We start from the raw sequence: 23,484 nt of genomic DNA, 5'->3' as shown, positions 1-23,484 counted from the left end.
GTCTGCCTGCTCCCTAAGACAGTGATCTTCCTCCAGGCAGTTGTCCTGGAGGCCCGAGAGAACGAGAAGGACCTAGCTCCACAGAGGTGTACAATTTGAACATAATTTTCTTTCAATGTGAATGGGGGGGCTGGGCACCAGTCTTGCATGTGCGTTTGGGATTCTGGTATAAGGAAGATGTCTGTAGCATGGTCATAACTGAGAGTGGTCTGCTAAAGTCTACAGAGTCTGCTGGGAATTTCAGGACTGGGGGGCCCAGAGCGTGAAGTTGGGGAAGGGAGAGCTACAGTTGAATTTTAGTCTGTAAGCTATGGTGTAAGGCAATGTGTCCAATGAGGCCTTGTACACATGAACATATACCCCAGCATCAGTCATTCTTCTGTCTTGTGTGCAAAGAGGAGGGTGGTGAAATTCACCCCTTCCCTAGAGACTATTTGTGTGCACTCTTTGCAATACGGACCTGCACATTTTACTTCTACCTTTTCTCACTTCCCCGTCCCTCATTTATACCCATACTATTCCCCATATGCTTACATCCTAATAAGGAAATTCATGTAACCTTACTATCTTAGCATAAAAGATGTAGACAACAATATCACCGCTATAATATTAACTGAATTAATATATATGAAGCGCTTTGGTCAGTCATCAGCACATTGTAAGTTAAGGAAGTTGGTCTATGCTGATGGTTGAGAAGATAATTGGCATCTCATGGGGGAGAGCTGGGAATTGTTTTATAGAGAAGGTGGAAGTTGAGATGAGCCTGCAATGCATATGCTGTACGTACCACTCAGCATCCTTAGTTTCATCACCTGAGACTCTCAGGGCACTTACACGAGCTACAGTGGGCAGAGCTGTCCAACACAGAGCCAGTTTATAATTCAGGGCCGAGTATCTTATACATACACACCAATATGGGTGTTTGGTGGACATAGTGACATATGAAAACACCGTAGCCCCAAATGTTAGCAACAAGGTATGTTAGTGTGTAGGTGGTTTCTTCATTGATCAGGAGATATAGTCACAGAAAAGATGAAAATTCAAGATCCAGATTTCAATTTCTGCTGACTGCTTATTGGTTTTCTACCAGTGATGAAATAGAAAATGTAGAGTTCTAACCGCTGTAAACCAAGGCTCATGTGTTCTGAATAATTCCACCAACATAAAATTCAAAAGTAAAATTTTATATGAAAGAATTGATTTGTAGTGGTATTTCAGAGTAGTGGCTATTTTGAGGCATTCACAGGTTTGTCATAGGTAAACCTTGGGGACTGAAGATATATTTGCATTTCTATATGAGTGACTTGAACTCCATGGGAATAAAAAAATGGTCTTCTATGCTTAAAAATATATATTCTAAATATGATTTTGAATAACAAAAATAAAAATGAACAAACAAATAAAGAATAAAACCCCAAACAACAACAACAAGCTGACACACATGGTCAGCAGCTTAAGAAATGACTGCGGTGTAATCTAGTTTTAAAATGAAGTGAATATTTAACGCTATTTCTTCCTAGTGGTGGGATTCAAGGCAGCCTCAAAAACCCACCGGGTGATGGGGACACCAGCCACATCTCTGAGGGGAGAGGCACGGATACCAATCCTTTTTATTGCTGCTCATTCCTGGAGTAGTGATTTGCAGCAATTTACTAACCTCTCTAGTGTTCCACTTCCTCCATGGGAGCAAGAGTTCCTAATGGAGCCCATGCCTTATGATTACGTGGACAACTAGATAAGATGAAGCATAACCTCTTCCCCAGAGTCTGGAAGAGGTACTCAGGACACGCCAGTTACTGCTGTTAAGGAAAGCTCAAGGCAGAGAGCCCTGATTCTGGAGGGAGCACCTCACCTTTCTGGATTGTGTGCAGAGATAGAGACTGGTAATGGGCATTTAGGGGAGAGGGACAAGGTCTGGAGCAGTCTGGGGATAGCAAAGAAAGCTCCTGAGGCCGCTGCAGAGGGAGGGGCCCAGGCTGCCCAGCAGCCCAGGATGTCCCTGAGTGGAAGCTGAACACCTCCAGATGAAATCTTCTCTGCTCCCTCCCAGCCAAAGAGCACTGTTGAAATGTTCCCAGGTTGGTATCTAAAAAGGGAGGTGTGTGCTGGCATGTGAAAAACCCACGGTTCAAATGCCTGTACCGCAAGGGAAAGAGGGTGGTCAAACGGGGAGATAAAGAAGTGAAATCCGGTGTATAGGCTACCTGCAGAGTTTGCTTAAACCAGGAAGGCTGTTTGCCATTGGACAAAGCTGAGCCCTGGGTGGTCAGCTGTGGATATGATGCAAATACAGCATGATGCTTGTGGCTGTGTTACTAAAACCCAAATCACCTGCTGGCATGATTTAAATCAGAAATGTCTCCAAAGCCTTGTCGGTTGAAAGCTTTGTCCCCAAGGAAAGGTTCAGAGATGAAGATTTGGGGAAGTGACTGAGCCACGGGACTATGACTTCATCATCGAGTCCACTTATTGATGAGTTCATAACTTGATATGCTACTGCTGAGTGATGAACAGCCACCAGGCAGGCTCTAGCGGGTCTCTGGCGGAGTAAACCTTCCTCCTGGCCCCTGCTCTCTGCTTCTGTGTCACCCTAAGAGTTGCTTTGTGCCCTCCCCCATATGACTGCATCTTGACATCTTGCCCTATCACAAGTTCATTAACAGAGCCAAGTGATCATGGTTTGAAACCTTTGAACATAAGTCCAGGTGAACCTTTCCTAATTCTAAATTCCTCTCTGGGGCCTTTTGTCATAATGATGATAGGTGGACTAACATGTTTGCCTTCCTACACAGAGACACAGTTCCTTCCGATATCAAGTAGCAATTATGGTGAGACATGATCCACATGCTGTTTGACCACTGGAATTCTTTTCACTTAAAATTAACTTTTCTAGAAATCAGTGGAATCTACAGCTTCTCGGGAGGAATTAGAAAAATTTCATTGACAGTCAATTACTGAAGAAGCATGAAATATGTCCCCTGTGCACTTGTCTCCATTTTTCCTCTCAAGAAGACAAGTTTGTGATATTTAATATCTTGAATGTGTGCATTTCTCCATCTCTCTTTCTCTCCCCCTCCCAATCTTTCTCCCTCTCTTTCTCTCTTCCCCCTCTCCCTACTTTCCCTTCTCCCTGTGTGTGTGTGTGTGTGTGTGTGTGTGTGTGTGTGTGTGTGTTAGCGATGGGGTGAGTGGAGGTCAACCTTAGGTTTCTCCCCTCAGATGCAGACCGCATTGTTTATTTTGAGACAGGGTCTCTGTGTGGATAGATTTTATGTCACCTTGATACAAAGTAGGAGCATATTGAAAGAAAGAATCTTAATTGAGAAAAATAACTCTATAGGATTGGCCTGCTGGCAGATCGATGGCATTATCTTGACTGAAGATTAATGTGGAAGAGTCCAGACCATTGTGGGTAGTCCCACCCTGAGCAGGTGGGGAGAAAGCCAGGAAGCAGCATTCCTCCATTGCATCTGCTTCAGTTCTTGCCTCTAGGCTCCTGCCTTTCTACTGTGAATTTTCTGGATGTTGTACTGCTAACTTCACGATAAAATGAATCCATTTCTTCCCAAGTTTCTTTTGTTCTTTGTCATTGCAAGAGAAACCGCAACAATTTCCCACCGACCTGGAAGTCATTGGTGAGGTGAGGTCAGCTGGGCAGCAAGCTCCAGGGATTCCCTTGTCTCTGCATCCCAGGAGCAAGTATAACAAATCTGTACCATCAGGCCTAGCTTTATACATGGGTCCTTGGGGTCAAATTTCAGGTCCTCATTCTTGTGAGCCAAGTGCTTTACCAACTGAGCTATCTCCCCAACTTCTGATGTTTAATATTTCTAGGCATAAAATTAATATACATTGGTTAAGTCACAAAGTATTATAGGTGACTTCATTCAAACATAAATAAAATATTTTAAAACCCAAACCTGTTATTAATACAGAGAAATCATAATTCAAAGGAAAGGGGTAAAGAATTATTTGAATAGGAAGCTCACGAAAATCAATACTGTGAACCTTAGTTTAATACTGTACTCTGATCTACAGCATGTAGATAGAATTATGTCAACATTTATAGTCTTGTCTGACCACAGTTCAACTAAAAGTTGCCTAAAATGATATGATACAGGAGATTCTTTAAAAATCACCTCAAATAATCACGATACTGACAATAATCTAAATAGATATCATTTTAGCCATATTTTAATGTATTATAGGTGTATGTGCATTGTAGGTATTGTGCTAATCATTGTATATATATTTTCTTGCTTTACTTAGGAAGCTTTGGGAGGGTGGTATCTTATTATACTCATGGGTAAGGACACTGAAATTCAAATGAGAGAAGCCAATTAAATAGGTTTTCTTAGGATATGGTATTTTTAGTGCTGATCCCTGGAATGTTCCAGTCATTCTGAGATGAACTGGTTGTCCTGAAGGAGTGTCTCATTTGGTTTTTGAGGGATAAGATATATTTAAATCCCTGATTTCTCTATTTAATTTGATTCTCTTATCTACTATCAATCCAGTTCAAGATTATTGTTAATAGAAGAATCTAGACGTTCTTAGCATGGGAGGAAGAATCAAAAATGAAGCAAGATGAAATCATTTTATGCCAAGTAATTAGAGATATCATCTGATAAACACTATCAACAAAGTAGTAGGATACAAATTAATATATAAATATCAGTAGCCTTCATACATAGCAAGAACAAGCATACTGAAAAAGAAACCAGTAAAAAACAATTCCATTCTTATCAACCATAAAATAAAAATAAAGTATCTGGAAATAAACCTAGCCAAGGAGATTATAGACCTTTACAATGAAAACTTTAAGACACTGAAGAAAGAATGGAAGAAGATAAAAGAAGATGCCAAGACGTCCCCCTCCCCACGATAGTCATGGATTGAAGAATCAATATTATAAAAATGGTTTTCCTAAAAAAAAGAAATATACAGATTACATAATCTCTCAATCAAGATCCCAGGGAAATTCTTCACAGACAATGACAAGTTTTATATGGAAACATAGAAGACCAAGGATACCTAAAGCAATCCTGGACAAGAGAACACTGTGGTGGGCATCACCACATCTCATTTTAAATTATACTACCGAGTCCTAGTAATGAGAACAGCATTATACTGGCACAAAAATAAACTTACACATCAATAGTATAGAACAGTGTACCCAGAAATATGTCTACAGAACAATAGCTGAATGATTTTTGATAAATAATCTAAAAGTATACACTGGAGAAGGCAGCATCTTCACCAAATGATTCTGAGAAATCTGGGCATCAACATTTGGAAGAATAAAACTTGGTTCCTATATATTACCCTGAGAAAACCCTAACTATATATGAATCAAATTCTTCAGTGTAAGACTTGATACCCAGAAATGGCTAGAGGAAAGAGTAGAAGATGAGCTTCAATGTGTCTGTACAAGTAAGAATTTTCTGAATAGAACTCTGGTAGCATAGGAAAAAGCAATCTTTCCAGATGGGGTCTCATGAAACTAAAACGTTTCTGCATAACAAAGGGCACGGTTAGTGAAGATGCAGCTCAAAGAAGAAATTATTTGTCACTTATACCTTTTATAGAGAATTAGTAACCAGAATATACTGGAGGAAAAAAAAAAAACCTCTAAGAAAGCAAGCCCAATTTCAAAAGAATATGAAAGAGTTCTCAAAAGAAATTACAAATCCTGGGAAACATTCTAAAAAGTGTTCAGTATCCCTTGCCACCAGGGAACTGATGGTTAAAACTACTTTAAGATTCCATCTCATCCCAATCAGAACGAAAGGCCATCACCAAGGATACAAGTGGCAACAAATGTTGTCATGGATGTGAAGAAAAGGGAACCCTGATTCACTGCTGGTAGGACTGTAAACAGGTGCATCCACTTTGGATATCACTCTAAAGGTTCCTCAGAACACCAGAACTAGATCTACTCAGTCATAACTCTCTTGGACATCTACTTGAAGGACTGTATACCCTACCACAGAGACACCTGTACATCCATGTTCATTGCACCTCCATTCACAACAGGTAGGGAAGAGAATCATTCTAGATATCCATCAGCTGAAGAATGGAGAGTGGAAATGTGGTACATACATACACAGAATCTTATTCAGCTATAATGAAAAAATATATCATAAAATTTACAGGAAAAGTTATACTAAGTGTAGGTAACCCAGCTCACAAAGATAAATACAACATGATTTCCTTCATAATGCAGATTCCAGCATTGACTCTATAGTTTCCAGTTCACAAACCACTGAGCAAATGAAGCTGGGTCTCCCTTTATAACATTTCCAAAGGGCCTAAAGCCCATTGAAAAGTGGCATTCAGAGCAGAACCCGCTCACCTGGGGAAGGGGGTAGAGATGACACCGTGATTGGGCAGCATCCTGCTTGCAAAATTTCAGAGCGTGGCACACCACATCAGCATTCATAGCTTCACCGAGTCTGGTGGGAAATGGAGCAAAGCAAAAGCTATTAAGATCTCTCAGGCATCAAGGAGCAGAAGCACTATCAAAGGAAGTTAAATCCCCAGAATGGATTCCGATGCCCTCACAACCCGGCCTTAGAGCTTCAGCCAGCACAGCTACTGCATTGTGTTTTCCAGCCATACTCATCCCTCCTGCCTCTTGCATAAGGTCCTAAGGACAGGGAGGAACACAGTCCCTGAGCTATGAGTTTGCCTTTCAGAAGAACACTGGGTTATTTTCAGGAGAAGCCATGAAAACAATCAGGAAAGGAAAAAAGAAAGGATATGATTAGATGGGAATAGTATGTTGAAATTTATTGGATCTAATAGAAAAACTACTTTACTATATAAACATTTACACCCTTAAGATTATTTTCTTAGATACAATCCAAATCATATATCTTTTTCTTATGGAAGAAAAATATTACTGCTGATGTGTTTCTTTTATGGAATACTGTGGCTATGATTAGATTCAAAGGAGCTAAAACAACATGTGATGGCTCATCTTCTTTGTCAAGTTTAGTACACTTAAAATGATGTAGGAGAAGCATCCTTCATAAGGGCATCACAGAGAGCTGAACCTCAGTGGTACTAGTTGATGGGCTAATGGTCCAGACTTAATGAGAGGAGAGAAAGGAGGAAGCTTTCTGAGCTCTCTCTCTCTCTCTCTCTCAAGCTTTCTGAGCACTAATCACCCTCTCCTTTATTAAATGACAATGCAGGTGACCTTCACTTATGTTTTCACCAAAGCAATCAACTTCCCTCAAATCATGAGCCCAACAATTACTTTTCTTTTTAGTTTCTTCTTGCCAGATATTTGGTCAGAGAAGTGAGAAAGGTGGCTAATACTGACAATTGTTACTGAGAGTTCATTACTGTGACTTCCTGACGGCAAGGCTCATAGGCCTTCTGAACTCGTTTACAGCAGAAATGGGGAAGAGATTGGAGCTGTAAACAGAGAATAATGAGTAATTCTTACAAGAGTTCAGATGACAATACTGCACATAGAAAGCAGAGTGAGTCAGAAAGGACTCTATAAGGTTTATACAGAGGAATAAATTAGAACTACCTGAACCAAGGTTAAAGGTCATTTCTTGTATATTATGCCAACTAACCTGACTTTATTTTGTTCATCCCCTAAAACTCTGAGTGAGGCTGAATTCAAAAGTAATGAAATACATTGTTTGGTGAAGAAGATGTCATTATTTCATTTAGACGGTGACATGGTTATTTCTGTCTGCATTTAGTGAGGTTTAGAGTTCAAAGCAGAATGTTATGAAAAATATTTGGATTGGCAAACATGCAAAAGTGTGTGGGTGACGACAAGGTGGTTGTGAGCAAAGCCTCTTTAGTTCTTAGATTAGCACTCTTGAAAATAAGCTGTGAGTTTCCTAGTGGCAGCAGGAAAGGAATCAGAACCCTATATATTAAAGGCTCCAGGGCATAGCAAAGCAAGTTCATTTAAAAAGAAGGCATCTGAAAATATAGAGACTTCAGGTTACGTGATGGAAAAAAGGCAAACCAGGGAAGTAATTCTCTAGGTCCAGCCATCTACTTAGGGGCTGCTGCATCTGTGGTGCAGGAGAGCTGGCTGCATTTTAAATTGGTAGCCAAACTTGGCATTGTTCACATGCACAACATAAGAGCTAAGGAGTCACAGAGTTGTAGCAACACCTTAGAAAGACACCAAGGTCAGACAATGGGACAGATTATGGACACAGACTCATGAGTAGGCTGTGCATGAAGTGGTGGAGGTGAGGACCAAGATGCAACAGAGTCTCCAGAATATAGACGAGACCAATATGGTACATGTGAGGTTTGTTGAGGAAATCTTCAGACACTGGAGTCTATTCAACTCCACTGGAGCACAGATGATATTTGAAAATGGTTTGCTTTAGATATTCCTTGAAGGTTTTACAGAATTCAACCTGAATCTGTCTAGTTCTGAGATTTTCTTTTGGAGGAGGTTTTTAATAGTTGCCCCAATCTTGTTATGGGTCTATTTCAACTGTGTCCATAGGCTTTAACTTCGGTAGGTAGTATGCATTTAGATAAAAAGCATTTAACCATTGCTTTTAGGTTTTTCAACATCTTGGAATGTAAGTTATCAAATTATTCTCTAGTGATCTTTCAAACTTCTTTGGAATGTTTGTCTGTCATTGATTAATTTGGTTGTTCCTTCTCCTTCGTTTGGATAGTTTAGCTACAGATTTGGCACTCTCACTAATATTTTCAAAGAACCAACACTGAATAATGTTGCTTGTTTTTTTGGTTTCTCTTTCATTAATTTCTCCCATGATGTGTGCGCATGTGTGCGTATATGTGTACGTGTGTGTGTGCGTGTGCATGCATGTGTGTGTTTTTCCTGTATATTGTTTGGATTCTAATTTTTTAGAGCTTTGAGATATATCATTAGATTATTTTTGGAGTTAGAGGCACAAACTTTCCTTTTAGGATACCTTGTGTGTATCTCAGAGATTGTGGTAGGCTTCACTTTTATTTGCATTTGATTCAGGAATTTAAAAGACTCCTCCTTAGCCAAGTGGTGGTTCCTCATGCCTTTAATCCCAAAACTCCAGTGGCAGAGGCAGGCAGATCTCTGTGAGTTCAAGGCTAGCCTGGTCTACAAGAGCAAGAGCTAGTTCCAGAACAGGCACCAAAGATAAAGAGAGAAGCCTTGTCTTGAAAAGCCAAAACAAAAACAACAGCAACAAAAACAACAAAATCCTCCTTGATTTTTTCCATGTCAAACAGTTCATTTAAAACTATATTGTTCAGTCTTCAGGTATTTATGTATTGTCTGAGATTTATTAGCCTTGTTATTACTTTTCAGACTTATTCCACCGTGGTTTTGTAAGGAATTATTTCAATTACTTTGTATAGTGTGAGGCTTGCTTTATGGATTCTATTGTGAGAAATTTTGGAGAGCATTTTATGTGTCTCTAAGAATAACATTTACTTTCTACTTATTGCATGGAATGTTCAATAAATATCTACTAAATATTATTGGTTTGTAGTATACTTTGGTTCTTAACTTTCTTTTCTGATTTTTAATTTTGAAGACTCATATCTAGATATGAGAGTGAGGTGTTTGAAGCCTTCAATAATGATTTGCTAGGATACAAGTGGCCTTTTATGCCACAAAAAAATGCGGTCCCCATGAATCGGTGCATGCATATTTATAATAATCATATCATCTGATGAATTTTTTTATTAGTATGCAGTGACCATTTTTGCCTCTTTTGACTAGTTTTGGTTTGTAGTATATGTTAGCAGACATGAGAATTAGACCAGTTTAGATTCAGTTTCTATTTGTTTGTTGGGTTGTTTTCCAACCATTAATTCTCAATTTTTGGACATACTTCCAAGTTTTGTGAATTTCATGGAGAAAATTGTTAGTTGGAACCAGTTAGTCTGCAATTCATGTGCTAAGGCCATTTACATTTAATGTTTCTATTACACGTTTACTAACATTGGGTCAAAGCATCACTCAGTCCTAATGAGAAAAGCTTCTTGAAGTAGATGGGAATCAACACAGAGACCTAAACAACCAGTCAAAAGCTCAGTCCTAACTGGGATCAAACCCATCCCCTCAGGGTTCAGTGACCTATGCAGAAGAGGACACAAAAAAGTGTAAGAGCCAGAGGTGAGCATACAGAAGCTCTTTCAAAGAGGGCGCTAACTGTGCTAGTGAAGGGCAAGTGGAGTTGGGAGGAAGCCTACCTCATTCCAAAGATTTAGTTTCACTCTTTTATTTCACTCTATTGTTGTGAACTTACGATTTTTCAAGCTTAAAAATTATTTATATTTTTTTGTAACAGGGAAGAGGTAAATATGGCCTTTCACTTTCTCAAATTCTGCAATTAGATTTCCCACATTTGAGCGAATCACAGGGGTCACCACATTTACATTGCAGTTGGTGAGCCTTACCCTGGGAAAATCACCTTCATGATTTTGGCATCTCCCATTCTGAGGGATATCGTGGAACTTTTATTTTCTTCTCTCTCTCTCTCTCTCTAAAAAAAAATAGGTTCTCATGGTGTAATCTTGGTTGACTAGGAACTTGAAATGTAGACCATGCCGGCTTTGAACTCACAGAAGGAGAGTTTGTCTTGCCCTGGAGGAGCTGGGACTACAGGTGTGAGTCACTATATTTATTTTGAGTCTAGTCAATTCTGTAATTTTATTGTGAAAAAAGTAGTTATAATATTTTGTATTTTTGATGTCAATAAAAGCCATTATACTTAAATCATATGATAATTGTTGTAATCTTTGCTCTTTAATGTTCTTATGAAAATGCTGTCCTTTCCTAATCTCTGAGAGCTACTGAACTTCCCACACAGGGATTTAGAGGGAGGCAAGATGATGCTTAGTGGCCCCAGAGCTAGATTTTCTGAAGCAGCATTGAGAATACTGGAGGTCAGGACCAGATAGAGAACTTTTCACCTGAATCCTGGTTAGGATGGATTTCTACCTAGATAACCTCTTCTAGGTATCTAAATTGATATGAGATTCCCCTCTGTATGCTATGAATGCTTTATTGACATTGGTTAATAAAGAATCTGCTTTTGGCTAGTGGCTTAACAGAATATAGCCAGGCTGGAATAGATATATAGAGAGAGTAGGCAGAGTCAGCGAGAAGCCATGTAGCCACCACAGAATACAGACGCCTCTGCCGGAGGCCACCAAAACTTTGCCAGTAGGTCACCTCCTCATGGTGATGCACAGATTAATGGAGATAGGTTAGCTGAGGATAGCTAGCTAGCAATAAACTAAAACTATTGGCCAAAATATATTGCAAATAATATAGATTCTTTGTGGTTAATTTGGTTCTGAGCAGCTGCGGGGAATGAACTCACAGCCTCCAACAACACTAGATGCTTGTTCTTCCAAAACTTATATGCATTTGTGGGGCTCTCTGCTCATGGATGAGATCCACGCCCCTTTCGAAAGGAGATCCACATAACTTGTTTCCAGTTCTACCTTGTGTGTTTGCAAAAGGAAGGCAGAGTGTATGAATTTAAGAGTGAACCTATCAGGCATCTAATCTGCTGACTCCTTGGTCTTGTGCTCCAAGCCTTCAGATCTCTGAGTGGTAAACTTCTGTTGTTTCCAAAATTTCCAGTGTCAGGTATTTTGTTACAAAAGTTCAGACAGGTCAGACACTGATGGTGAGTTTAAAGGGAATGTCTTATTTCTCCGGTTCCCTCTCTTTACAGAATCCTATGGCTATGGCTGTGGATAGGAAATGTAATTGCTACATAATTAGTTCATGAATTATTGAGAGCTGACTAGTATGAGATAAAAGAAGAAATGGCCTCCAGGTCAGGAAATCCATTTCATATCAGAAGGCAGCTATTCAAGTAAAATTAAATCAAGAGGTTGTCATTTTAAGGGCAAGCAACTTCAAGCTGCTTCGGACTACTTAAAACAAGGTGCAAGAGGAGGACGCATGTAAGGAAAGATCCCTAGCAGCATGGAGCTGATGATGGGGTGCTGGTCCTGACGGGGTGCTGGCACTGATGGGATACTAGTTCTGACGGGGTGCTGGTCCTGACGGGGTACTGGCATTGACAGGTTGCTGCTCTGACAGGGTGCTTACACTAATACAGCCCCGGAGCTGACAGGGTGCTGGTGAGAGGAGGGTGCTGGCAATGACAGGGTGCTAGACCTTTATGGATAAACAAGTGGTGGGCAGAACCATTCATTGCATCTGTCTTACTCCAAGACAGCCTATCCTCCATCCAGCTCTGCTTCTTTCCTTCCTCAACCTCCTTTCCACCCTTCTTTCTTTGACATATAGTCAGGATTTTTCTGAATACCTGAAATTACACACAAAATGAGTAAAATGTTGTCCTAGACTTTTGAAAGCGGTTGACTTAGCAGGATCTCAGAAGTAGAGAGGTAATTAAATTGTAAACAAATGTCTTAAGTGCTATTCTAGAGGCTTGCACAGCATACTTTTATGTGCATATGGGAGTGTGTGTGTGTGTGTGTGTGTGTGTGTGTGTGTGTGTGTGAATTTGCTTGTATGTGGTAGCAGTGGAATGTCCATATTAGCTTGGAGAGGATCAGGGAAGCTTTCAGAAGTGGTGACCTGTATATGAGCTCCAAAGAAGTAGAGTAATGTATCTGGATATAGGTTTAATATGTATCAAACACAGGAAACAACTGCCAAAAATCTTTAGGCAACGCCTGCCTGTAGTGCAAGAAAATCGCCGTGGAATATGCTAAGATATGGCAAGGGATGGATATGGAAGGGACACCAGGGCAAGTTCATGAAGAATCTTGTGGATGGGGCCAGCAGTCCTAAGAAGGAAGTGTAGAATTTAAAGAATTTTAATAAAAAGGAATGCCATAGTTAGGTTTGCATTTAAAGACACTATTTTTTTCTGTATTGGAAGATTTTGATTTTAAGAAAAACTTGCAAATCCATAGGCCTGACTTCAGTTCATAGACCATGACAATACTTGAGGTTTAAAGTAAAGGATAGGGTACCTGTCACAGTCAGAATCCAGAATAAACCATTTCTGTAATAGATAAGTTCAGTATTAATAGACACTTTTACACATGAAGAGCACAGATATGTATGACTCTAAACTTCTGTCTTTAAAATTCTCTGGCTCTAGGCCACACTACTTTAGAGGGTGACAATGTCTTTTAAGCTTCACCACTATACATTCAACTCTTGGGCTAAGCACACATTTATTATAGGAATATTCAGAAGAGCACTATATACAAGAAGGGATCCAGAGGACAACCTGTACGACCATTAGTTGTAAAACACGTGAACAATACCCTAGAAATACAATTCAGCATCACACGCCCCAAGTGAGTGTGCTAGAGTTCACACTTCAGGGGCACAGATGAAAGGATATATAAAATGTGACACCATGTTGAGAGCTAAAAATATATATTTTGCAAGACTGTAATAATACACACTATATATGTATATATCTTTTTATTATTATTATTATTATATGTATACACATGATATATAGGGGGTGTCATGGCACAGGTATGGAGGTAAGAAGACAGCTTTGTGGAAGCAGTTCTCTCCTTCAACCTTTACGTGGATCCCAGAACTTGGGTGGTCTGGCTAAGCCATCTTGCTGGCAATCTATCTATCTATCTATCTATCTATCTATCTATCTATCTATCTATCTATCTATCATCTATCTATCTATCTCTTCATATATGATAAAAGTACATGGAGGGAAGGATGAATACAGAACTTAGGATGTTCATGGGGATGTAAAAGGTAAAAGGGAGAGACTGTAAGGTTAGACTCAGTTGATCATCATGGTCCCAGAGTTTGTTTGTGGGCATAGGCCTGGGTGCTTGTTGTATAACTCAAAGGACTGAGTAAATAACTAAGTCATAAACATAAGACAACCAAGTAAGGATGTAAGCCTGGCAGAAATTAAGCTATTCTTGTGTCCCCCAATCTGACTATCAGACTATTAGAAAGTGGATCTCAACAATGGAAATTCCTCCAAAATTCTCATACTGGGGGAAGAAGACTGAAAGTCTACTTCCATTCAGTGAAAAATCTTATTTCCTGGGGCAGGGAATATGACTCATCTTATCCAGTGCTGCAAAGACTGGTCAACACAGAAGGAAGAGAATAAGAAAGAAAACAAACAGATCATGATAACATAGAGGGGCTAGGAGAAAATAGGTTAGAAAACCTGGAGAACAGAGGGGTGGAAGCCATTGGGAGAGAGCAGGGCCAGTACTGAGAGCTCAGAGACAGGGTCAGTCACCACGTCAGTGGATAGTGCAGGGTTATTTGTTGTTGCTGTCTGTAAATCCTGCATGGAAGGTGCTTGGAGAGAAAAGGAGTCGGATTTTCACACTGTGCTTCTAGAGAAGCCTCTACTGGAATGACAGCATCAGAATCTGATGTCAGAATCTGGTGTCAGCTTCCCTCTATCAATGGTGACAGGAAGAGCTGGGCCAGCCCTTCTCCAATGAGAAGAAAGCTGCCTTCTGCCCTGTGCTAGCAACTGAGTCAGATTCCTATGTCATACTCACAGTTTGATGATGTCTGGTCCAAACATCTGAACCAATAAATAGCAGGTGGTTTTCAAGAAGAGTTTTTCTAAGGAAAAAAGGTGAATAGAATATATTTAATTGTCAAAGTTTAGAACAGGTGTCAGTGTTTATGAATAATAAGACTGAATGAGTAACAATTAATTTAAGTACTAGTTTCAAGGGTTTTGGTAATTTCAAAGTTACTGTGGTTATTAAAATTTCATATCTAGGAGTTGGAGCAATGGCTCAGAGGTTAAGGGCACTGGTTACACTTCCAGAGGACTTGGGTTCAGTTCCCAGAATCCACATTGTGACTCACAACCGTATGTAGCTCCAAATCCAGGGGATCAGATGCCCACTTCTGGACTCCCCAAGCATCAGGTACAGAATGATCCACAGACACGCACATAGGCAAAATACTCAAATCCATAAAAATAGTTGTCCCATTGCACGGGAAGGGTGTGTCTTGCTTTTCTTTTCTTTAATCAGTCCACACATCATGAGGTGGGGACCAGATTGGAAAATAGTTTTGCCTTATTGCTCTTAAAGACAATAAAAGGGGGAGCTGTAGGGCGCCGCCAGGATGTCACCTTGGCGAGATAGTCCTACAGCCTGGAGGTATACATATCCTTTGATGTTGCCGCCTTAGGCCGGTGTGCTCAGAGCCTTGTTTTGCATTTCAAGAGACTCGGTCTCCTGACCTGTCCCGTGGCCTTGGGTCCTAGTAGAATGGCATCAACCAATCAGCATTCGAGCCTCTCACCCTAGAAAAGCGGCTGTCTTTGGATTTTTCGCTCTCTCTCTCATCCCTGTTCCCCATTCCCCCTTTCAATCAAGGAGCTCTAATAAATTATGATTGAGAAGGATTCTTGATTTTGTGATTGTCCATTCCTGCTGGTCAGAAAGCGCGTCACATTTCCTGTTAAATATTCTGCAGATGCTTGAAGAGCATTGGTTTGCTATGAAATTATAGATTTCATTTTCTTTCCTTACATCAAGACATATCAGAATAATGAAGAATCCAAGAATAAGAATGTAAAAACGTAGATTCCAGAAATAAGAATGTAGAAATAAAGAAATATAAAGTTGTAAGCCTAGGAGAATGAGAACAGACTGTCAGCAGCTTTCTCAGCAGCTTAAAGATTATTAACTACTAACAGTGGGTTTCTCTGCTTTACAACCCATAGCTCTATTTACAAGGCCAAAGCATCTCTCTGCAAACTGAGAGCCTAACACCCGGTCATCCTTAATTAACTACAGATATGAGCTGAGTCAACTGTTGGAAGATAGATATATGACCTCTGGGTTATGCGTTATCCCTGCTATGTGAAAGTGGCAGCATCAAAGGGGAGAGCACAGAGCTTCTGTAAACACTACCTGGAAGTACCAAGGAAGACAACAGATTAAGAACAAGCACTAGTTTAACTGAAAAAACTCTGTTAATAAAAATTGTAAAGCACGGCAATCCGGATCCGAGTTTGACCTCGAGATGGTGAAAAATTCTTTGTTCAGACCTAATGCTTGGTGCCCCTACTATAAAAAAAAAGGTGGGTTCAGTAACCACAGCCTTACAAAATCCATCTCTGGCTGTGGTCTCAGCTAGCTGATAAGCTTTGTGTGCCCCATGGAGATTTTTAATTTTTTAATTTTTTCCTGGAATCTAGTTTCTGGAATAAAGTTTGCTTCTGGTTTATTTGACTTTGATGGTCTGTCCCCATCTTTGCACAACCCCCATGGACCCAACAAATGGTTAGCTGAAATGGGATCTCTTTTCTTGATTGACAAGCATATTAAGAAAGAAATTAGGGAAACTACCTTTTACAATAGCTTCAGAAAATAAGATGTCTTGAGATAGCTCTAGCTGAACAAGTACATCATTTACATAATAAAAACTTTAAGACACTAAAGAAATGAATTGAAGAATACCCTAGAAGATGGAAATACCTCCTTTCCTTGGTAGGTTCGGTAGGAATAATATTGTGAAAATGGCCAGCCTATCAAAAACAATCTACAGATTCGATTCAATTCTCATAAAAATTTCCAGCACAATTCTTCAAAGAGATTGAAGGGGGAAAAAAAAAGCTTCACTTTCATCTTAAAATACAAAAAGCCAAAGGATAGCTAAAACAGTCTTGAATAACAAAAGAACTGTTGGAGGCATCACTATCCCAATTCCAACTGTAGAGCTATGGTAATATAAAAAAAGGCCTGGTATTGGCATAAAAGCAGACACATTGATCGATGGAATTGAATTAAAGACCAAGATAAAATTCCACACACTCATACACACATGATTTTTAATAAGCAAAAGATCACATAGAAGAAAAAATGGCATCATCAACAAATGATGATGATAAAACAGGAGCTGCATGTGGAAAACTGGAAATCTTACGTGTATCACCTTACACAGAAATCACCCAGGTGGATCAAGGACCTCAACATAAGAACCTGCTAGAAGAGAAAGTATAGGCTTGGGCTCATTGGTACAGCAAAGGGCCTTCTTAAGAAGACATTTATATCACAGACATTAAATCCAACAATTAAAAGGTGGAACCTCATAAACTTAAAAACTTTGTGTACACCAAATAACAACATCATTAGAGCAAAGGGTCAACTTATAGAATGGGAAAAATCTTTGCTAATTACTCATCTGATAGAGGATTAATATCTAGAAAATATAAAGAACTCAAAATCTGCACATCAAGAAAACAAATAACTCAGTTTATAAATGGGATACAGAACTAAACAGGGTTCTCAAAATTTTAAACACAAATGACTAAAAAGCAAAAAAAAAAAATCTTCAATATCCTTAGCCATGAGGAAAAGGCAGATTCAACCCACTTTGAGATTTCTTCTTGCTCTAGTCAGAATGGCTAAGATCAATAAAACAAATGACAGCTCATGATGGTGAGGTTGACAGGAAAGAAGAACACTTATTCATTGCTGGTAGGAGTGCGAGCTGAAAACCACTATGGAAATCAGTATTTAAAAACCTGAAAATTGATATACCACAAGCCCAGCTATACCAAAGAGCATACCAAGAGGGGCAATATACCGAAAAGACTTTGCATCTTGATACAGAAATAGCTGTTCACCCATGTTCAGTGTTGCTCTATTCATAATAGCCAGCAATTGGAAACAGCCTAGATATCCATCAACTGATAAACGGATAGTGAAAATGTGGTGCATTTCTACAATAGTATATTATTCAGCTATTAAGAAAATTTAAATTATGAAATTTTGAAATAAGTGGATGGAACTAGAAACAATTATCCCCCAAAGATAAATATTGAATCTCTTATTTTATATGTGGATGTCAGCTTTTAAACTTTAGATGTGTGTATTTCAATTTGAATAACCATGAAGGTTAGGTAGCTAGCAAGGGACCAAGGGGAAGGAGGGGATATTCCAAGGAAAGGGTAATAGAGTATAGTGCTATAAGTAGGTGAAAGGGGAACTAGATTAGGAGGATTAAACAGCAATGGGAATGGAGTGCAGGACAAAAGAGGAAATATGAAGAGGGACTAACATTAAGCCTTTTCTGAAAAGCCACATGGGAATCTACTACTGCAGAAACTTCATAAATAATATACATATTCGAAGGGAAGGTAAAGGGAGTGAGTGTATAGTAGGGGAGACAGAGCCCCAACTAGACTATGGCACCAAGTAAAATTTCTAGTGACAGGAATGAGTTACATTTTGTTGAGTTGTTGGCCAAAGGGGTCCCATTGATTCTCCTCCAAACATCACAGGTTATTTCCAAGGTTATTGGTTATGTTCCATAACCTGATGATAAGACTCTGTTGGTGAAACAGCAAGTCACCTATGCCGTCAAACATGGAGAAATTGAGCTGGCCTCCAATGAAAAGTTTAACTCTTACTTTGGTGTAGGAAAAGAGGAAAAAAGTAATCATTTTATCTCAGCAAAGAAACCTGTGACCTACAACAGTGACCTGCCTGCAGGATACACTGATGCAGTGTGACACAAATGACACAAATGTTGAGGGACTAATCAACCACCTTTTAAAAAAACAGGACTTAAGGCTCATTCCATGATATAAAACCACTACATGATAGATGAACTCAACATTACATAGAACACAGGCATGAGGGAAACCAGCATTACTAATATGCTAAATAAATGTAGAAATCAAAAGACACCTAGTGACTTATTGCTATACACATTGAGTAGAGCACGGTTGGCGGAGGCTGCTCATTTATTTCCTGACTGCCCAGCCCCAAAATAATTACACAGAAACTGTATTAATTGCAATATTGTTTGGCCAATATCTTAAGCGTATTTCTAACTAACTTTTACATCTTAAATTAACCCATTTTTATTATTTCATTTTTACCATAAGGCTTATAGTTCACCTGCACAGGTGCGCGGGAGTGTCTTTGTCCTCTGGTGGCTACATAGCATCTCTTTGACTCCGCCTACTCTCTCTATATCTCTATATATCGGTCTGGCTTTGTTCTGCCCTGCTATATGCCAAGGCAGCTTTATTCATTAACCAGTAAAAGCAACACATATACAGAAGCACCTCCCACATCAGAGCACCACTCAGTACTCATGAATGAAACTTCTTGCAATAGATGGCAATTAACTCAGAGACCCACAACTTGACAACATGCAGAGAGTGGGAGAACTTGGAACACTCAACCCTAAATGAGATGTTTTTCTCAAACTCCTCCCCTCATCTATGAGGTGGCAGAAAGATTGTAAGAGCCAGAGGTGGTGGGTGACTCTGAGGAAACTGTCTTCCAGGGACAAGAGAACCTATATACATAGGCACATGCAGAGACTGTGAAAGCACACAGGCCTGTAGAGATTCAAGACAGACCGAATCACAGCAAGGAGAAGGGGAAGTAGAAACAGAGCCTCAACCTTAACTGAAAAGCTATTTGCAATTGATACCTGCTGGGAAAAGGAATATCAATTTCTTCCAGAGGAGTTTCACTGGGCAGTTTAACAATTGGAAAGTTTAACCAGAAATAGTTTCTCAATACAAAACAGACATTACATTTCGTGTGTGTGTGTGTCCCTATGAGTGTGTGCGTGTGCGCACATTTTGTTTTGTCATTTTAAAAAAAAATCATATTGATTTTCTTTTTATAAGTTTGTCTTAATTTTCTTTTTTGAACTGTTTTGTAGTTTTACCTATTTGTTTTGTTTTGTTTTGAGAAAGAACATGTAATTGCATGGGTAGTAAAGCAGCAAGAATCTGTGAGAAATTGGGGAAGAAGAAATAAAAAGATCAAAATGTACTGTATGAAAAAACTAAAGAAAATTTTTAAAAGATATCTTTTGGAGTTAAAAAAGAACCATGGCTTGTATTCCTTTTGTTACTCATTTGAGGGAAGAGTTCAACTCTTTTTTTTCTTCTTCTGGTTTTTGAAGTCAGGGTTTCTCAGTCTGTCCTGGAACTTGCTCTTGAAGACCAGGTTGGTCTTGAACAAGAAGACCCTCTCTCAAAGGTGCTGCTAAATAGAATCAATGTCTAAGAACACAGACAATGCATACACATGCCTATTAAGAAGATATCCTCTGTGCTAGCTGTTTTTTTTTTTTTTGTTGTTGTTTTTAAGCAACTTGACACAATAGAATCATTTTACAGGAGGGACCCACAACTGAGAAAATGCCTCCATCATATTTGCCTTTATGGACCACTGTAGCACATTATCTCAATTAATGTTTGATGCATGTGTCAGTTTGGGTTTTATTGCTGTGAAGAGACACCATGACCATGGCAACTCTTATAAAGGAAACCATTTAATCGGGGCTGGCTTACAGTTTCAGAGGATTAGTCTACTATCATGGTGGCATGTAGGCAGACGTGTGGTGCTGGAGAAGTAGCTGAGAATTCCATATCTGGATCAGTAGGCAGGAAAAAGTGAATGTCATACTAGACTTAGCTTGAGCATTTGAGCCCTCAAAGCCTGCTCCCTACCTCCTCCAAGAAAGCCGCACCTACTCCAACAAGGCTGCACCTCCTAATCATGTCACTCCCTATTAGCCTGTGGGGGTATTTGTATGCAAACCGTCACAGACTATTGTGGGTGGTACCGTCCCTGAGCAGGTGTTCCTGTTGTATATAAGAAAGCAGACTGAGGAAACCATGGGAAGCAAGGCAATAAGCAATGTTACTCCATGGCTTCTGCTTCAGTTCCTGACTCCAGGTTCCTAAAGTGAATGGCTGCCAGGACTTCCTTTGTTGATTAGCTGTGATGTGGAACAATAAATCAAATCAATCCTTTCTTCCTGCATTGCTTTTCACGTATTGGTTAATCGCGGCAATAGAAACTCCTCCTGCCTTCTGGGAACACAGGGAAGTTTGGTGGATGGGTCCATCTGCACCATGTAACATGTTAACTCCATTTTTCCACCTTGTGGCCCTACAGTGGAACCCTAGTAGCTAAACTTAGATCTATGGACAGGGAAGCTGTCCTTGGAAGAAATGGAACCCTGGCAGAAAAGTATAATCTTGCCAAACTGGATCTCAAACTAGGGGACCTGGGTCTAACTGGGAGGGTGAAGCCACAGCAAAATAAAAGTAGGGAACTATGGTCGCTTGGGGAAAAGGCCCCCAAATGCCCATAGGGGGTAGTATTATTAGTAGGTGTGACCTTTTTGGAGGAAGTGTGTCATTGGTGATGGGGTTTGAGGTTTCAGATGCTCAACTTAGGCCCAGTGTCTCATTCTCTCTTTCTGCTGTCTGCTGATCTGGATGTAGAACTCTCATCTATTTCTCCAGTACCATGTCTGCTTGTGTGCTAATATGTTTCCCACCAAGATGATAATGGACTAAACCTGGAAATTGTGATTCAGGACCTATTGAATGCTTTCCTTTATAAGAGTTGCCATGGTCATGATGTCTCTTTAGAGTAATAAAACCCTAAGTAAGAAAATGTTCTAGTATGTCAGTTTTCTTGCTAAATAAGGTTAATTCTTTTCTATCAAAATAAATATTTATTAACACTGTTTTGTGTTTTACAATAAGGTTGTGCTTTTGAAGTGGACATTTAGACCCAAATTCCTCACGGACACTGAGCTTAATGAAGTAGAGAATTGTAATGGAGCACTGCAAGGAGGTACATGGCAGCAAAGCAACAAACTTAGATGAAGTAGAAAGATTTCCAGAAAGACATAAAATGCTAAATTGGACTTGAGAATAAATAGACAAATGGCACATAAATAAACTGATACAGTAATCTAAGACTCTGTCAAAGAAAGGTCTAAAAGGATGAGAAGGCTCTACTAGTAAATTCTACGAATTCATCAGATCTTTTACAAAACACAGAATGGTTGGGAATTAGTATCAAATGCATCCCTTCAAAAAATATATCCTAAATCTTTTATAAATATAACCCCAAAGATCATTAACAAAACAATGCAAATCAAACCCAGCAATATAGAAAAAAAGTTGTACCTTCACCAAGTAAGATTTGTCCCAAGAATGCCAGGTATAACATTTAATATCAACTATCATATCACACTACATTTAATATCAACTATCATATCACACTAAATTTAATATCAACTATCATATCACACTACATTTAATATCAACTATCATATCACACTACATCAATAAAGGACAGAGTTCATTTGATCATCTAATAGATGCAGAAGTTATTTGACGGAACACTATACTTCTGCGTAATACCACTTCCCCCACTCCTGTAAAAGAACCTTACCAAAACCTAGCTAGAAATAAGAGGGAAAGTCTTCAATTTGGTAAAGGCTATTTACAAAACTCCCCTACTAACATGATATTTAATGACAAAAGTCAGAATACTTTCGCAAAACAAGAATGTCTGCATCACTATTTCTACTCAACATTACATTAAAAAATCTAGCCAGAAGGATTAGTCAAGCAAAATAAATACAAAGTATTCAGATTCTAAAGAACAAAAGGATTAAAAAGAACAAAAAAAACTATTATACAGTTGTTATCAACAAGTAGGTAGTAAATTCTAAGGAATCCATCAATAAATTATGAGAACTAACAAATGAATGTAGTGACATTGCATGATACAAAATCAATAATGCAAAATGAATTGTTCTGCAGAATTAAGGAAATAAGAATGAAATTAAGAAAACTGTTTTGTTTATGGTAGCATCAAAAATAATTAAATACTTAGAAATAAATTTGACAAAATAAAAAATAAATAAAATTGACAAAAAATACAAAACAGTTTGCTGTAGAGTTTACACCTGCAGTTCCAGCACTTACAAGCCTGAGGCAGGAGGATTACTACAATTTTGAGGTTAATCTGTGCTACACAGTAAGTTCTAGAATACCTGAGCTACTGTATGAGACACTTTCTTAAAAGCATGTTAATGTATTCTTTAAAATAATATTACTAAAAGAAGTTAAATAAGACTAAATAAACAAAAGCACATACTTTGTTGATGGATCAATTCGTTAATGGTATTAAGATGGCAATATTTCTTAATCCGATCTACAACTTCAATGCCATCTCCAAAATAATCCTAATTCATTTCCAAAATAATCCTAATTCATCTTCAGAAATTTATCAGCTGTTCTTAACCACCATATGAATCAGAATAGTTTTTGTGTTTTTTGTGTGTGTGTGTGTGGTTTTGTTGTTGTTGTCGTCATTGTTTTGTTTTGTTTATGGTTTTTCGAGACAGGGTTTCTCTGTAGCTTTGGAGCCTGTCCTGGAGCTAGCTCTTGTAGACCAGGCTGGCCTCGAACTCACAGAGATCCCCTGCCTCTGTCTCCCGAGTGCTAGGATGCACCACCACCGCCCGGCTCAGAAAAAAAATCTTTAAAAGAAAAACAAAGAAGACTCATACTTCCCAACTTGAAACATACAAAACTATAGTAGCAAAAATAATGTGGTATTAGAATGGAAGCCATGTGGGCCAATAAAATAGAATTAAAGACTGGAAACCCTGAACACAAGGCATTAGTGTGTCAAGACAATTTCGGTGAGGAAATT

General features: G+C 39.0%; 1 protein-coding gene across 1 annotated transcript in view; it reads right to left on the bottom strand.

Moving 5' to 3' along the window:
* The window catches only part of Aoah (acyloxyacyl hydrolase), a 196,278-nt gene that overhangs the window by 136,968 nt on the left and 35,826 nt on the right, over positions 1-23,484 (bottom strand). The window contains exons 3-4 of the mRNA XM_087896443.1: positions 14,515-14,581; positions 6,356-6,455 (exon numbers count right to left, since the gene is read on the bottom strand). Of these exons, the coding sequence (XP_087752569.1) occupies positions 6,356-6,455; positions 14,515-14,581 (167 nt within the window). The remainder of the gene's footprint in view (positions 1-6,355; positions 6,456-14,514; positions 14,582-23,484) is intronic.

This window comes from Myodes glareolus, chromosome 14 (assembly GCF_982192425.1).
Source record: "Myodes glareolus chromosome 14, mMyoGla1.1, whole genome shotgun sequence".
Taxonomy (NCBI): Eukaryota; Metazoa; Chordata; class Mammalia; order Rodentia; family Cricetidae; genus Myodes; species Myodes glareolus.
The sequence above is the reverse complement of the archived record's forward strand: the minus strand, read 5'-3'. Positions and strand labels throughout refer to the sequence as shown.